The sequence below is a fragment of the Ixodes scapularis genome, unplaced genomic scaffold (assembly GCF_016920785.2).
Source record: "Ixodes scapularis isolate PalLabHiFi unplaced genomic scaffold, ASM1692078v2 ptg000225l_1___fragment_3__unscaffolded, whole genome shotgun sequence".
Classification (NCBI taxonomy): Eukaryota; Metazoa; Arthropoda; class Arachnida; order Ixodida; family Ixodidae; genus Ixodes; species Ixodes scapularis.
In genome coordinates, this window is record NW_024609942.1 from 285,654 (window position 1) to 302,811 (window position 17,158).

Below are 17,158 nucleotides of genomic sequence, written 5' to 3' on the forward strand. Positions count from 1 at the left end.
ACGTGGGGGTCACCTTTGGGGTCACGTGGCCTTGAGGTCACCCCCAGGTCACGCCTCCCCGAGGTCACGTGACCCCCTCCCCGAAGTCACGTGACACCCCCCCCCCCCGGAGCATATTAAAGAATGAGGGGAGGAGGAGGACAAGGGGGAGGGGTCTACCCTCCCCTCAGTACCCTTCACTCCTCCTCCTCAAGAGCTGCGCTCCAATTCGGCGTTACAGGGATTTGTAAACGGCTTTCACTTTTTTTCCCCTTACTATTTTAAAGCGTAGCAATGTGCCACTCAACATATATAAACGGATTTTCTAGCAGCAGCTTCTTTAACAACATGTTTTGCGTTCGTCTATAAGACACCCCTTCCGTTCCTTACTTTTTCTTCAGGTTGACGCCTACCAAAGTTTGACCTCCTCGCAGTTGTTAAAAAAAAATTCGTAAATACGCTGAAGGCTTTTATCAACACGGTGTTAAACCGGGGACCAAGGTGTGTGCGTATGTTGGCAACACCGTTGAAAATGTAGCCGCGGCATTTGGTGTTATGTTTGCGGGCGGGACGCTCGTCATGGCGAAGACGGCCTACGTGGAAAGTGAGTACTCAAAACGCCTTAAATTGAATCGAAGATTCATTTAGGCAGTTCTTTTTTTTGGAAATAGTAAGTCTAATGAGATTTGTTTTATAGGGGAGTTGGTGTATACGATTGAAGACAGCCACTGCACTTTTCTACTAATGGACCTAGAAACCGCGCCACAGGCTGCGAAGTGGAATATACCAACGATCATTAAGGTGCGCAAGTGCTTATCTATTCAATTATTGGAGCATTTTACAGACAATAAAACAATGCCTGTACTTTCCTCGCCAAAATAAGATACTAGAATAAAAATACTTCACCGTCGCCACAAAAAAAAAAAAAATCATGGCATGTGTTTTTGGCTGTTTGAGAAATCACGGTTGTTTTTCACTTGGAAGTGTTTGTGATCGAATTACTTTGAATGCAAGTTTTTTACGAGAGAGTGAAAAGGCGTGCTAACTGTGTAGTAGCGAAAGATCCGATCAAGTCTTTATTTGCAATTGCAGCATCTGACGTGACACTACGGTGTTTGGTAGTAAAAGTCTCAGTATGTTAACACATATAAACAGTACATTAATTTGAAGGTTTAATTCCTTCCTTATTCAGAAGAGAAGAAACTATCTCTATCGCCCTCGGGATTACATATCTATTGCGTTTAGGAATTCGAGTCCACCAGTTTCTTTCACCATGCAACGAGCACAGCATTCTATCAGATCCTTCTGTTTCACTTCGCAGGGATTGTTCGCCGTAGGAGGTGCGCCTGGTTTCATCGACGTTCTCCTTTTCCAAGATCTTCCTGATGCGTCCTTCAAACCCCACGTGCCCACAGAGACCGAGAAAGAAGTTGTGGTCATTCTGTACACGTCAGGGTCAACGGGCCTCCCGAAGGGTGTGGAAATATCGCACAAAGCGTATTGTGCCTCGTTCTACGCATACAGGTACCTGATGATGGAAGGGGAAATATATATCCGTTTTGAAAACAAAAGAATAAAGTTCTGTAAGGTCGGTAGGACGCATTTATTTTATTTTTGTGTACAGGCACGGATGTAAATTATGCTCAGTATGTAATTTGTCAAGTAAATAAAAAAAGAAGGAGTGCCTGCAATGAGCTTCGCATAAGCAGACCTTATATTAAATAATCACCGATGTCGACATGAAGGAGCTGCAACTACTTTTGTGAAAGTGGTTACTGGAGTAATAAAAGCAATAACCTGCCGAATAACAGGATATCAGAAAGCAAGCTTGATCTTGCTTGATAAAATTAAAGCTCAATGTAAGTTATGAACTGTATCCTAAAAATAGTGCAGGAAATAATACTTTTCGGGCCCACATGGGTCAAATTTATTTTAAGCGAAATTACCACTAAAAATCAGTATAAGTAAAAGAAAAGTAGGAACCCGAATCTTCGTGCATCTCTTATTTATATCTTTGTTTCTCTCATTATGTCGCACTTCTGGAGCAACTCATATTAAAAGCCAAGCACATGATATGTTACTTCATACAGAGTTAAAAATTAAATTCTATTGAAAAGGGGATATCTGGTGCATTCTTTCGTCTTTAAAACGTCCTGCATTTATGCGTATCTATTCTTCTGGGTTTCAGGTCTACAGGAATTTGCACCGAAGACGATGTTTTCTTGGACTGGAATCCCTTTACCTATGTGTCGGGTTTCGCGGTAGCCATGTTTTCTATGCTTATAGGTGCAAAGACTGTCATCACAGATCCCTTAATTTCGTACGAAGATTTTCTGAAAACTCTCAAAACCTTTAAGGTGAGAATAGTAAGATGGAACTAGAAATCCCGATCATATCGCAGAATAGTTTATCCTTACCAAGCCGACTACTATACATTCATTAAAGAGTAGCAGACAGTGATTGATTCTTCTTTTACATTCCTCAACAAAATATTTTTATGCGAAAGCACTAACTGTCTCATGGAGCGAAGCCGGCGTTGCTTCTAACTGCCTGTAGCAGCGAAGCGGCAGTTAAATTCCCATTGGGCAAAAGCACAGCAACGCAGATGCATCGTCACGGAAGCCGTGGAGACGGCGGGGTTCGCCGCGCCTGCGCAGTAGGGGAACGTGATATCACCGCCATAACGCAGTGTGCGATAGGAAGACAGGGCGGTCTGCTTGCAGGAATGCGCTGCGTGTAGGAATGCTTTCGCATTCCTACACGTAAGCAGTCTTAAATGTCCTCCTGTAATGTTTTTTTATAACAATCATGTTTATTCCTTTTCTTGACTCAAGGCACCAAGCTATATCTGCGCATCGCAGTGGCAGTTTTCATGGCACTAAATTGAGGAAACCAGGTTGACGGTAATCTGTATTTTTTTTCGTTGTCATAAAATAAAACGCTCCTCATGCGAACATTATTGCGGTCGACATGAGCTATTTGGTGCCAAAAACGAACGCTTATTCGAAGGCTTTCATAAGTATGAACTTTTTCTTAATCTTTATATGAGATATGTATTCAGTCTTCGTCACACTGCGAAAGTTATTCGTGATAGGCCTTACGAAAAATATATATATCAAGCTAGCATACAGTACAAGGCTCTATCCAAATTGCGGGGAAATAATGTGTATAGCAATAGCTTTATTTCATTCAAATCCCCTCTTGGTGGTTTTTGGCGTTGCGATTGTAACTTGCTTCTATAAGTTCCAAACATGCTGGCTTGGTTTCACAGCAACAGCAGAGTAATAAAAAAAGAGACCTTTGCCCCTCTTACGTTCAAATTCAAGGCTGTTTTTTCAGCGACGTTTTGATGGCGAATATTAATTGGTTGCAAGTGGTGTCAGTAAATAAACTAATCAGTTTCAGTACTTTAATTGAAAGTCAGAGCTGTTGCAGAAACTCGAATTTGTTTAATGAAATGCGCTAATGTTTTGCTTCTGGTTTCAAAAATTTCAGGCCAAATTTAATATAAGGCAGAATGTTTCACTCCGTATTCCAGACTATTTCAGAAATACTGGCAACATTTTCACCAGGAGTGTATATGACTACTATAATTCTGATAACCTCGACATTGATTTGACACTATATATTCTCCAGCTTTGAGCGTTTTAGCATTGTTAAAAAGACTAAACCAAATGAGAGGTCAAGTACAAAACTAAATCTAAGACTTTCAATCTTCGCCTTCGATAAGTCTGAAATAAAAATTCTCACTCACAACAATTATGTGTAACAAAAATAACGCATTATTATGAATGAGAATGTTAGAAATGTTTCCCGACATGAAGCCTCTGTCTGGATGCTTACATACATTTTGGCTATTCAACATTTGTACATTCTTCAATCAAAGTGCCTATGTTTCGGCGTGACAATAATACAAATAATTACCTTATTGTGCTTGGAAACAAAAAGGCACCCTATGATATGTTGTCTTTTCCCTTTACAGGTATCTATATTTATTGGCTTAGCTGGCCGGATGAAGGATATTTTTCATAATGCTAGAAAAAACAACGATATCATACCTGGTGTAAAACGAATAATGGCGGGTGGATCGGTAGTAACAAAATCGTTTGCAATGGAAATTCGTGAAATATTCAACGTGGAATCACTCATCAATGTCTACGGCATGACCGAAACGTTTGGTATTGTATGTTGCTCACCTGTTGGTCAAATTACCTTTGACCATAGTGGTGTACCTCTGGCCGGGAGCAAATTCAAGGTATGTCTGAAATGCCTCAACTGGTACATGCTTTCTTCATTTGGTAACACCTAAAAAGTTAATTACCCTTTTATTGTTCACATGCTTATTTAGTGTGATATAGGAACAAACAGTTTATTTAGATGTAGCAAGAAATGATAGGTTTATTTCTTTTATAATCTGCAAAGTCGGTACCGTAATGTTTGTAGAATCTTATAGACGTTCAATACAATATTGTAACACCGATCTTCCCAAAAGATTAAAACATTTCCCGCAATATGTATAGACTGACACGCGGGGTTGACGTCCAGGAGCTGCGGCGGCGCTGCGATCGCGCGGGAGCCGGGTGGTATGGGCAGAAAAGCGCACGTTTCGCATGGGCGTCATAGCATTTCAGCATGCCGCGAAGCTATATTGCCGTTATTTGCACCGAAAAGTACAAACTAAATGTAGCAGCGTGAGTTTCCACAAGTTCCCGGTAGAATCTGAAAGGCGCAGAAGGTAAATAATATCCGTTGATCGAAAAAAAAAAAATGGTCACCTCGCGCGAACGATTGTTTGTGCGGCACGCACTTTGTTGAAGACAAGTGCTGCTTTCATTTCAATCTCCGTCCCGAGGCTTGCTTGTAAGCAGGGAAACGGTCGTCCGATCGAGACCACCCGGATTTTGTTTGCACGGTGTTCGTGCACAAAGCACCGGCCAAGCGCTCGTCGGAGGCTCGCTACGCCCGTGCTAACAAGCAGGAGGGGATCGGCGAGAGGACGGCAGTGTTGTAGGCGTTACCGAAAAAAAGTAATGGAACACTTTCCTCATTACTTGTAAACAAAAGGCACTCGTTACCGAGCTACGTTACCTAAAAATGAAAGGAACGCGTTACCGCTACCGATAAAAAGTAATACTTCTGCGTCACGTTTAAAATTATAATTTAACACGTTTTTACTATTTTGACGATTCAGGATACAGCATAAGCTCATATATCAAGGAACATTATGTTGATGCAGAAACTGAACGTAATTACTTTATCTCTTTTTACGGCTTTACCCAGATACTCATTAGAAAAAACGCAAAGAAAAACGCAGAAAACTCAGCAATTCACATGGCTTGACGCCTAAAAACACGGAAGAAATTGAAGTGTAATTTCCTTGAGACTTGGGAAGTAGTAACGAGTAACGTACTTGAAATAGTAACGTAAGTACGTTACCTGTTACTGTGTCAAAAAAGTAATGAGTAGGTTACTACGTTACTGAAAAAGTAACGGGCTTCTGGTAACGCCGTTACTTCTAACGTGTTACCGCCTAGACTGCACAACGGACAAAGCGTTACCGCTTGTCACGCCTTGTGGTCATGAGGGTAGGAAAAATATCATACCCTGACTCGAAAATACTGAGTGTATTTAATCAATTAATAAATACACTTCGGCAGACGCATTGTCTGCTGATCCCGCCGGCAGTGCGGAAGCCGACTCGAAGAAATCGTAGGCTTGGAGAGTCCTGTACGCCTACACCATATCGGCCGTGAACTGGCTTGGCGAAAAAACAAAACAAACGACGATGTGAGTCGTCCACTTCGGTGGCAGCAACTTCATGTTGAATGGCAAGCAGGCCTTGTTTGAGGAGTAACCGCTCCGCGTGTCGGTCTATACGTAAATAGGAATAAGATATATTATTACATTAAAACTTATCTTGAAGGTACAGTTCAAAAATATCTTCGATGCTGGAGAAGCGTTTAACTTACCATGTTGTTACCGTAGTTTTTAATGCAACCGTCGTATTTTTTTTTGTGTATTATCCTAAAAACGTTGAGTTGACGCTTTTTTTCTGTTTAGCGACTTTTATGAAGATGTTTCTTTAAGTGCAGACTTCTGAACTTTGCCTCAAAATTATACTTCTTCGATTGACTTATGAGAATGTTGAAACTGGCCAACCTTCGTTAGCGCATATAATGTGATCAATGCCCATATGAAAGCTCATCAGTGAAGTTTTAACGCGCCGATTGTAAATATACGTATAAGCGAGAGTTATACGAACGTGCGACTTATGTACAAAAAAAGAGTATTTGTGAGAACTTCTATTTTCGAGGGGTGTGACCCAAGCAACTGTAAAACGTATGTATCGCAAAAAAACAAAACAAAAAAAAACGGTAGTTTAATATGATGATGACTCTAGGACGAGTAACGGTGCGATCTATATCGTAAGTAAATTTCATGCTTCAAACACCTAGATAAAGCTCTAGTGTCATTGAAAATGTTTTTATGGACACGTAAAAAGAGGAACATGCATACATACGTTCCGGGGGATAGACACGGAGTGCAGCCATTCTGTCTACTTTCTTTCCTAGTATGTTGGTTTAAGTCAGGATTGAATGTGCGTCCAGCAAGAAAGATGCCCATAAAAAAGACACACAGCATTATTTGAGAAACACTTGATTATCTATGATTTCTCTATAGCTCAATATAGCTTTCCATATAATACCCTTTCATGTGAAGGCGTTTTACATACTGCGGCGAAAGGTTTTCTCTACCCTTAAAGATTCTGCCGCCTGAGACTTGTGCTAAATTCTCTGGCATCTATAGTAAAAGCCGTTTGTGGTAATAAAGTCTTGGTTTCTAATTTTAATAGACAAGGGTGTTGAACTTTTAGGGGCATATTTATTAAGATTGGGAATTTGTAAAGCGTGAGTTCTCAATAATTTTTCATTCACTTCCGTCACATTTTTTTTTTGCGACAAGATGTAATTTTAGTGCTTCGCAATGCATTTTGAGAGCTACATTCCTGTCTGTCGCCGTTCTTAAGCTCTCGCTCTCGTTTCTGTATAACGCATTTTGTTATATCCTAATCAGTAATACAAATTATAATTTTTCTATTGTATCTTATGGGGTCTGCATTGTAAAATATTTGTTTTATACAAAAAGAAGAATTACCATAAACCGGAGTTCGAGGTCGGCGTGTCGTTCTGCTTAGTTATATAAAATAATTGGAAAACAAATCTGAAGAACATTAATCACTTAAAAATAACCACCAACGGGGTCTGACTAGCAGACCAAGGAACACAACTGCGCATATATGACTAGAAGAGTAATATTCTCGCAGGACTAATGTACCAGTAGGTACTTACTTTCTGAAACTTCCCTAATTGACTTCTTCCAAAACCGACGCACCCCATCGCGGCGAAATACCACGCAGTGAACTCTGGGAACTAGTTGGCCACTGAGTTTCGGTTTCGAGTGAGCTGGTTCATCTCATGCTATCACGCCGCGACCGAACGCGCTGATTGCGTTTTCGATTATCTGACGTTTTACGAATGTACAATACACTCATTCTCGAGCGATACAAAAAGAAGACCGGGGTACTTTACTTGGTTCCCGAAACACCGGATACTGTGCGTGCGTTTGCAAACGTAGTAAGACGTGGCTTAGTCACCTCACCCCACGAGTGCATCTTTGAGCTCAATGTCAGTAATCCCGTCTAGTACTAGTGAACTACAACTGCACTTTGGTCACCTTGAGCATTACACGTATTTTGTTTGCCAAACGTCCGCTTCTTGTTACTTCATTGGGCAAAAAGCAAGCCGCATCTTCACAGGATTATCAAAGTTGAGCCCAACGTTGGCGCATGAACTTTTAAAGAAACGCAATCAATTCGACTTCCCTACTGCACAAAAACTACTATAATGTGTTCCTCGTGTGATCACATACCTCACGCTTAAATTTTATGCTGATAGAAGATTAAGTTTTCGTAAACACTCGATCGGCTTGCTACGACGGAGGCCCTAGCAAACGTCCCCTACTCCTCGGTAAGCCTTTTTGGACGAGCTTTTCCTGACGCCCAATATCTGTGCCTGAACGGTGTGTCTGAAATTATCTCGGCATAGTCAGTCAGGAAGAAAGCAAACACATAACAAATATTATAGCCATAAGCAACCGTCAAATGCGTTTTGAATAATTTCGTTCGTTTGGCGCACCGCATAGGGGTTCATGCCCGTCCGGCGCCCTTCCGGCGAATGGTGCGACATTCTTCACTCAAGTGCTCGAATTTTGCTTTCTTAAAACGGTTTGTATGTGCGAATGTGCCTATGTGTTTGCAGGATAACTTTATGCGCATACGCGATGTTGAATATAAGTGGAATGCAAGCGGGTGGAAACTTCACTTCGTGCAGTCTGCGGGCAGTAGAGATGAGAGATGAGAAGTGTGTTCAAATGGAGCTTTTCAATGGCGCCTCAGAGTTTTAGCTCGCGTACTCAGGCGTATTAAGAAAAACAGTAATCGCAAAAAGTTATATTTCGTCTATGGAAGCACGAAAGAAACTGATCAGCAATACTAATGTAAAAGGCTCGAGCTCGATGTATGCATGCTTATTGTTTGTGCTGAAGCTTCGAGGTCTGGCCATTTAGTTTAGTTTACAGACCACCAATGACGCTCTCGGGACCAGAAAGCATGAGATAACGGCCGTTAATAGTCCACGTTCTGTGTGTGACCTCTTGTCGACGTGTCGATCGAAACCGAAACCATGCCACTTTCCTCCCTGGCCAACTAGTTCCCAGAGTGCAACGCGCGCCGTGTTGCGTGCACGGCTTCATCGAAATAGTCTATTGACATATCCTGTTTCCTCTTGCGTTAAAAAGCCCCTCTGCATTGCGCAACCTTGGATTTATTTACCGTTATCCGACAACTTTTAGGGTGTAAATACTCGTAGAAAGCCTAAACATTACAATCTGACAATTTATTATCCTAAATTGCCACAGATACTTAACAATTTCCGAAGACGGTGGTGCCAGCTGTCACTTGTTAAGTTTGGATATTTGGGCGAGTTGGTAAGAGATCCTTTGAAATCGAGTTTGAGAGAAAAACAGCGGTTGTCCTGTGTATCTCTATTCTTTGTCATCGTCTCAGTAACGTCATTTTTCACTGCATCTTTTACTATGCAGATCTCAATTCTTGAAAAAAAAGAGTAAATGTAGTTTTGAATTTATTCCCAGGTTACAGACCTAGTCAGCGGAGAGTCTCTCGGCCCATATCAAAATGGTGAAATCGAAATTCACACACCATGCATCATGAAAGGCTACTATGGGTGTCCTGAAGCTACCGCTGAAGCTGTGAACTCTGGCGGCTGGTACCGTACAGGTACAGCAGTCGTCTCATTTGTTCTGTTATTAACGAGCACTGCTAGTAATTCAATATCCTATATCAAGCACCAGCGGTTTTATTGTGCCTGTCTAGCTAGCTAGTCGGCATTCTTTTGCGCACTTCATCATATTTCTCTGCCCACAGTTTTTTCGTCGAGCTATGTTAGTCAAGAATTGTGTGCTGTGAAAGTGGTAAACACACCCTTATAATTAAGAAACAAAACCTTAAGACAACCCCCCCCCCCCCAAAAAAAAAAAAAAAATGGGACATGCACACTATCTTTTAAACCAGCACAGCATACAGCTGTCCTTTTTTGTGTGCTCGAGGCTTTCTAGTACAGTGAGTTTCCCTGCCGCCGAATGCGTATACTTTGGATCGAGTTTTTCAAAGAAGAAGATGACTGTTGTGGAATGAAATGACAGCTGTATGCTGCGCTGGTTTGAGACGGTGGTGTGTATGTCCCAGTTTGTTTCCTTGTCTCGAGGTTTTATTTCTTGAATATGATTATTCACCTGCTCGCATACGTTTTGAATCGTATTTTAGACATACCCCCATTCGGTGCTGCAACGATAATTAATAAACCTAGCTGTGTCAAATGTCTACTAATCTGCATGTAGAAATGAATGTAGCCATGAGACTATCACCATGTTCGAATGTACAAAACGTTTAAAAAAGGCAAAATAATGAACGTCTTAAGGAATTCGAAATAAAGAAGTGATTCCTTTGGGAGAATGCCATCGACCGCGGCACACACCAGACAACAAGTTTGAAGCGAGAATCTCAAAATGGATACATCAAATTTGCTCTGAATGCTTTCAAGCACACGCCCGAGCTTGCACATTTCAATCACAAATGTGTTTCTTGTCACCAAAAGATGCCACAATCTGTTTGGAATCCAGACAACTGAATTCTGTCTCTCATTAATCTCTGCCGAAGTTAGGCTGTCTTGGTTCCGTCATACCAAAAATAACAATAAATAAAAACACTCGCCGATAGCTTAGCGCCAACAGAGGCATTATTGTTGCGAACCTGTTTTCATAACCATGTTAACTTTAGATTACCAGCTGAGGCTGACACACACAAAAAAAGTGCGTGTTCCCCTAGAAAATGTACTGTGCCTTCCTTTGCAGTAAAAATACAATAGGCACCAGTGAAAGCTCAGTCTCCCTCCAAATGACGGTAGTAAACGGACCAGATGTCAAAGTTTTAAGGCTTGCCGTTATGTAATTGAAAAGTTGTAAGCCTTTTAGGAACGCAGCTCTTAGCAGTAGCCCTCTTTCGGTTTGAGCGGCGTCGCCGCGGGTGCAACAGCGTGCGATGCATTATGGGAATAATGCAAGCGGATGTAACCGCGCGTTGCAATATGGAAAAATTTCCCCGTTAAAATTAACGGAAAATTTTCCCCGCTAAATCTAGCAGGAAATTTTGCAAACATTTCCCGCTAAATGAAAGGGGAGCAGATCTAGAAGAGGAGGAGGGGAACGAGGAGGGGCATACCTTCCTCTCCCCCACCTCAATATTTCGACATTACAAAAAATTGTAAACGTCCTTCTTTTTTTTTTAATTTTCGATGGAAAAATTCTGTACGACGAAGCCGTCGATTTATATTAGAGCGAATGGCGCCAGCTACCGGGAATGAACTCTATTTCCCGTGGAAATTTAAAAAAAAAATGACATAAACATTTGAAACGTATAGTGGTTATTTTTCAACATTTTGTGTCAGGTCCGAACCGTAGCGCAGATTGGGAGCCCGGCGATGAGTAGTCTACTCTGCAGTAAAAAATTACGCTCGAAATTTTTTTTTCGAGGACGCGCTGTACATTAAGTTTAGTACAAAACTACGATTATCTTCAAAGCGGATTGCAAAAAACTTGTTAATGCCACAAAAAAAAAAAATCCTAAACCACTACGCGGAGGTACTGCTTGCATACGTTCTGCAGGGCCGTGGAGGATGGACGAGCACTAATTTCAGAACTGCAAGGCATCTCTTCGTCGACACTTCTGACCTGCGTTAGAATTTGGTACGCACCGTGATGAGATCGAATCACCCCAAAGTTTGGCCTTAAAACAAAAACGTATGGCCATCACAACTCGTGAAGATGATATTTTGATCTTTAAGGTGATCTCGGCTACTACGACACTGAAGGGCGGATTCATGTCATCGAGAGAATGAAAGAAATTATAAAATGCATGGACAATGTGGTCGCCCCTGCTGAGCTGGAAGACATTTTATTGACCCATAAGTCTGTCGCAGAGGCCACAGTTGTGGGTATTCCGAATCCAAAGTATGGCGAGGCTCCAACAGCTTGTGTCGTTCTTAAAGATTGCTTCAAAAGAAACCTCGAGAGCCTGGCGACAGAATTGAAGGAGCTCATAGCAGGTATATGTCATCTTGACAATATTCACATTTCATTCAATGATGTTTTGTTAGCATGTCCTACCTTTTGTATTTAGAAGTGTAAGTGGCAAGTCTAATGTACAAAATGTGTTTAATAAAAAACACCGCTTATGAGCCACTTTATTTCGAGAAATGTAAATTGAAGCATGAGTCCTTTTCTCGATATATACACTGTCACGCTAAAAACTACAAATACAAGAACAAACGCATTGTACTTAACACGCAGGAAAATAACACTCGTACACAATGCGGGGAATTATATCCAGGACATATTTTCCGTTGATACGATTTTCTTTAAGTGTTAAGCCGTTTATATAAACAAATCTTCATACCTTCCGTGACCAGGTAAGATGCATAGTGCCGTGCTTATGGTTCATATACTAAGGCGTGTTGTATACATCAGAGCAAATGTTTGTTTAAGGCGCGTTCAAACTCTTGCAACCGAGTACGACAGAGAAAGACTTCTTGGGACCGGATGCACTGAGCGGAGCTGGTCCTAAGAGATCGCAAGAGGTTTAAAAACCGGTTTGGTCTCTCTCGGTCGCACTCGGTTGCAAGAGTGTGAACGGGCCTTTAGAGGCAACTTTTTTTAAAATAATTCGATGTTTACAAGGCTTGCACGAGAAACATTGCGACAAATGCAAAGTTTCTATGCATAACCTTGACGATGTTAACTTCTGTTCTGTGGCACTTGGGTAACTTGAACTAACTTTGATTTGAAAGTGAAAATGAAAATTAACATTTAGTCACTGACAGAATTAGAACAGCACGTATGTCCTTTAGTTTTCTCTCGTCCAGTGCGAGCTTTCTAGCCTTGATAACGTCTCAGCGTCTCACGAACCTCGAGTGTGCATGCGAAGCCAAAGCAAGACTAAAAGGAATGAAGGCGTACTAGGGGACGGGCATGCTAAAGAGATTCCCTGGCTTCCTCAACCTCTCAATGGCTACCATCAACTTGCTTCCTGAAATGCTCGAGGCACGCCGGGTTAAATTTTTTCTCTTTCTTTCATGCCTTTTCTCAAAGCCACAAGGCTTCAAGAATATGAATTCATACACTTTAAGGTATTTTACCTGCATATTAAATAATCAGATGCATATTGTGAAGCCCGTGGGAGATTGATTTGCAAATTCTTCGTACTTGTTTAACCTCGGCTTCTTGTTTGCAGGACAAGCAGCAGTCTTCAAGCATCTGTACGGAGGAGTTGTTTTTATGAAATACCTTCCCAAGTTTGATAACGGAAAGGTTAGGAGACAAGAACTCAAGACGAAGGTCGCTCTAGAAAAGGAAATGTTGAAAGAATAGTGGAGCCTGTCAGCATTTCAAACCATACCTAAACTAATGCGAAACGCCCGACGAAGGTGCTTCTGTGTTTTGATTGTAATAAACACGTGTATTTACCTCTAAGCAGAACAGATCATGGCACTGTCATAAAGCACGAACTACCGATTCTATACAGATTTATAAAAATGGTCAAGACAAGTATTTTTAGAGCGCAGCTCTTAGGCGCCAGTTTCCGGCCTGAGTGGCGTCGGCGTCGCCGTCGCCATTACCGCGAGGTCACGTGGCCCCTCAAGGTCACCCAGGGTCATGTGACCCACCAAGGTCACCCCAAGGTCACGTGACCCCCTCCCCGAGGTCACGCGACCCCCCCCTCCCCCCCGAAGTCACATGACCCCCTCCCCCGAGGTCAGGTGACCCCACAGAGCATATTCAAGAATGAGGGGAGGAGGAGGAGAAGGAGGAGGAAAGAGAGGGGTCTACCCTCGCCTTAGTACCCTTCCCTCCTCCTCCTTAAGAGCTGCGCTCCGATTCGGCGTTACAGGGAGTTGTAAACGGCTTTCACTTTTTTTACCTGTCACTTCAAGCTTCCTAAGAAATTACTATTTTACAAATGCCATGCGGAGCACAAAGTTTACAATATCCCAAAACAACCTCTTTTCAAAATGTTAAACGATCATCAAACCGAACTAAAGTAGCGAATAGGGCCAGTGGCTGAACGTTGTACATGATGATAAACAGGTATAAAAGAGCGAACGAAGAAAAGAAAAGCACGACAGGCACTGCGAGTGTCAAATATTCTATTCAGGTGATTGCTGTATTTTAGGTACTCTCATCGAAGCATCAACTGTTTTTTGTCTTCATAAAATGGCTTCCTCAGAAAAGCGAGGAAACGTTTCTTGATTTGTCGAAACTGAACTTAAACGATAGACTCAGCGAAAAAAGAAAAAAAACAAACTGTGAAAACCTTTTGCCATAACATTATTGTACATGCCAGTAAAATAATAAATATAGTGACAGTACTGGGTAAAAGAAATCGTGGTTAACGAAGGACACGCGTCATCATCATCATCGTTTATTTTCCTTGAGGGCCCGTGGGGCATTATACAGGGGGGTGGCAATAGAACAAAGAAACGATAGAAGAGTAGACACGATTATAACACTAAGATAGCTAGGTAGGTTAGATAAGCAGAGGGTAATGGCTTCAACAAATTTTGTAGTATCGTTAATAGGAACGATGTTGTGATGTAGTAAATTCCAATCCTCGATGGCCATTGTAGTGGGGAAGTCTGGTGAAAAAGGGTTGATGAACGAAGTGGACGTAATTTACGTAGGCGATATAGACGAGAGAAAACACGACGGGGAGGTGATAGCCGTAATTCTTTGAGGTGGCTATTGTGTTAAAAAATCGATGGAGGAGAGGAAGGCGGTGAAGGGAAAGTGAATGAAGGTTAGCTGATTGGCGTAATCCTGATTTGCTGGTATAAGGTAAGTAGTTGTTATGAATAAAACGAAGGGCTCTGTTTTGGACGAATTCTAGATTATTTGCGAGGTAAGAGTGCCATGGAGACCATATAGATGAGGCGGATTCTAACTTCGATGTTATAAATGTAGTACACGCTAGGTCGTTTCACGGAGGGTGTAGTAAATTTGACATTACGGTGCAAATATCTGAGAGAACGGTTAGTATCAGAAATAACAGAAGTTATGTGAGTAGCCTATGGATAGGTCAGAGGTGAGATGAAGACCCATTTATAAGATGAGCATGCTATTACTTGACTGTTACTGAGGTAATACGAAAATGGTGTGGCATGCAAACTGCGGGAAAATAATAGGGATCCACATTTATTAAACTTTAACGTCATCTGCGGTTTTTCACACCAATGAATTACGAACTCAAGGACTTCCGGCAGAGCATGATGATCATGGTATGAAAGAATGGTTGGGTAAATGACACAATCGTCGGCGAACAGGCGCAAAGAAGAAGTTATATTAAGCTGGAGATCATTAATACACATTAGGAACATACGGGAGCCTAGTACGGTTCCCTGGGGGACACTTGACGTTACAGTAGAGCCTCAGTGGAGGTGGGAAATTTCATGTTGTTAACGGAGGAATATTGTTTGCGGTTAATCAGGAATTCAGAAATCCACATAACAACAAAGGAGCGAATATTAATTACTTGTTACAGAAAGAATAAACAAAAAGGACGGACAAGGACGGACATCTTTCGACTTTCAACAACATGTGGCGTTTTTATTAGATGTTGGCGTCGAGATCGGTGGACCATGAGGGAAAGGGGAAAGAAAAGGAAAAGTGAAAGAAGGGAGGGAGAGGAGGGAGGGAAAACAGGAAAGGGGGAAAGGGGAGGGAAAGGAAAAGTGAAACAAGGGAGGGAGAGGAGGGGAGAAGGTTGGGGCTGCAGGAGAGCGAGTTAGCCTAGTACGACAAGAAGGGGGGAGGGGGTCCGCATGAGAAACTCAGGAAGTTAGCCCGGTAAGGACTAACAACTTCCTGAGTTTCTCATGCCGACTCCCACCCCGCCCCCCCCCCCCCCCCCCCCCCCGCCCCCTCAACTCGCTCTCCTGCAGCCCCGACCTTCTCCCCTCCTCTTCCTCCCTTGTTTCACTTTTTCTTTCCTTTCCCTTTCCACCTTTCCCTCATTTTATCTTTTCCCTCCCTCCTCTTCCTCCCTCCTTTCACTTTTCGTTTTCTTTCTCCCTTTCCCACATGGTCCACCGATCTCGACACCAACATCTAATTAAAACGCTACATGTTGTAAAAAGTCGAAAGACATGTCCGTCCTTGTCCGTCCTTTTTGTTTATTCTTTCTCTAACAAGTTATCAAAACCAACGCGCTCACGTTCAACTATGAATATTAATATCGCTAAGATTTCTTGAAAGACTTTGGTGTGGGACTTTGTTGAATGTTTTGGAGAAGTCGATGAAAATTCCAAAGTAACATCGATGTGTTGTAGATATGTTGCGAGATTGTTTCTAATGTTGGGGGAGAATTGGGATATTTTGCGCAACGGTCTCCAATATGTTTCTGTTACAACAGTGATTGACACGACAAACACGCTATGTTACGCTACTGTTTCGAACCCCATGCTGCCTGGGGAGCTGTGTACTAAAAGTCAGGATAAGACTCAATGTACAACGTTTTCTGGGTGGCATAATTTAAATGTTGAGCAACTACAGCGCCAAACATGTGTCTTAAGCGATGCGGCATCGCTGTAGTAGAGACGTAAAAATCGCGACTTTTTGTAGTAAACTGTTCCTAATTCGCTCCTGACGGGACATTGATCGTCACGCAAAGCTGCAGCGTTAGGCTACTGTTTCGAATTCCATACTGCCTGGGAAAGTGCCTAATAATAGTCGGAAAAAGGCTGAAGGTACAACGTTCGCTAGGCGGCATAATTTAAATTTTGCGCATCTGCAGCGCGCGACATGTTTCTCATGCAACATGGTTTCAGTGGAGTACAGACTCAAAACCGCAACGTTGCGTAGTAAACTGTCTCCAATCTGTTTCCGACGCAACATTGAAACACAAGAAATGACTGTCAAGTAGTATGCTCCGCGCCCAACAAAGCCTACTCCATGTGCAGTCAAGTTAAGCGAAGAACAAAGCAAAAATCCTGCGACACGGCCCATAGAACGCAGTATGTCCCATGCACAACAGGAGTGGCGTACCACTCCTGTTGCGGGAAATGCTACGTCGGCGAAACGGGCCGAAGTATCAATTACAGAGCCCGCGAGCATGCAGCGTCTCTTAAGAGAACAGCGGCAGGACACCTGGCAGCTCATTAAAGGACATGTCGGTGCAGTATAGGTTTTAACAGCATAACCATTCTTGCCAGTAACAAAAATCCTCATGCACGTGAGATGCTAGAGGCGCTCGCTATCGACGACCACGCGAATGATTGCGTCAGCACCCCGTCAATCACCGTTCATAAAAAAGAAAGAGAATACCTATGAAATGTCACTCCCCAAGCAAGAGCACGAGCTTGTAACGGGTCACTTGAAAAAAAAATTCTTAGGGAATTCTGTGTAAATGCTTTCTAAAATTTGTATAAGTGTAAATATCGGTAGGGATCTTTATTAGTGATATAGGTTTATTTCTGTAATAGGCTTATCATGCTCT

At 42.2% G+C, this 17,158-nt stretch overlaps 1 protein-coding gene across 1 annotated transcript; it reads left to right on the top strand.

Moving 5' to 3' along the window:
- Positions 1–380: 380 nt before the first annotated feature.
- LOC120844911 (probable CoA ligase CCL7) lies at positions 381–13,142 on the top strand. The gene is made up of 7 exons (XM_040216920.2): positions 381–583; positions 677–780; positions 1,301–1,503; positions 2,168–2,336; positions 3,962–4,234; positions 9,190–9,334; positions 12,902–13,142. Exons 1-7 carry the CDS (start codon positions 535–537, stop codon positions 13,036–13,038), a joined length of 1,080 nt encoding a protein of 359 aa, XP_040072854.1. The 5' UTR covers positions 381–534; the 3' UTR covers positions 13,039–13,142.
- Positions 13,143–17,158: the final 4,016 nt, after the last annotated feature.

Excerpts from the sequence above, each read along its gene's own strand:
- LOC120844911 (XM_040216920.2), top strand. The coding sequence starts at position 535 with ATGTTTGCGGGCGGGACGCTCGTCATGGCGAAGACGGCCTACGTGGAA. Across the intron at positions 584-676 it reads GAAGACGGCCTACGTGGAAA|GGGAGTTGGTGTATACGATT; the intron begins GTGAGTACTCAA and ends TTTGTTTTATAG. Across the intron at positions 4,235-9,189 it reads TGGCCGGGAGCAAATTCAAG|GTTACAGACCTAGTCAGCGG; the intron begins GTATGTCTGAAA and ends ATTTATTCCCAG.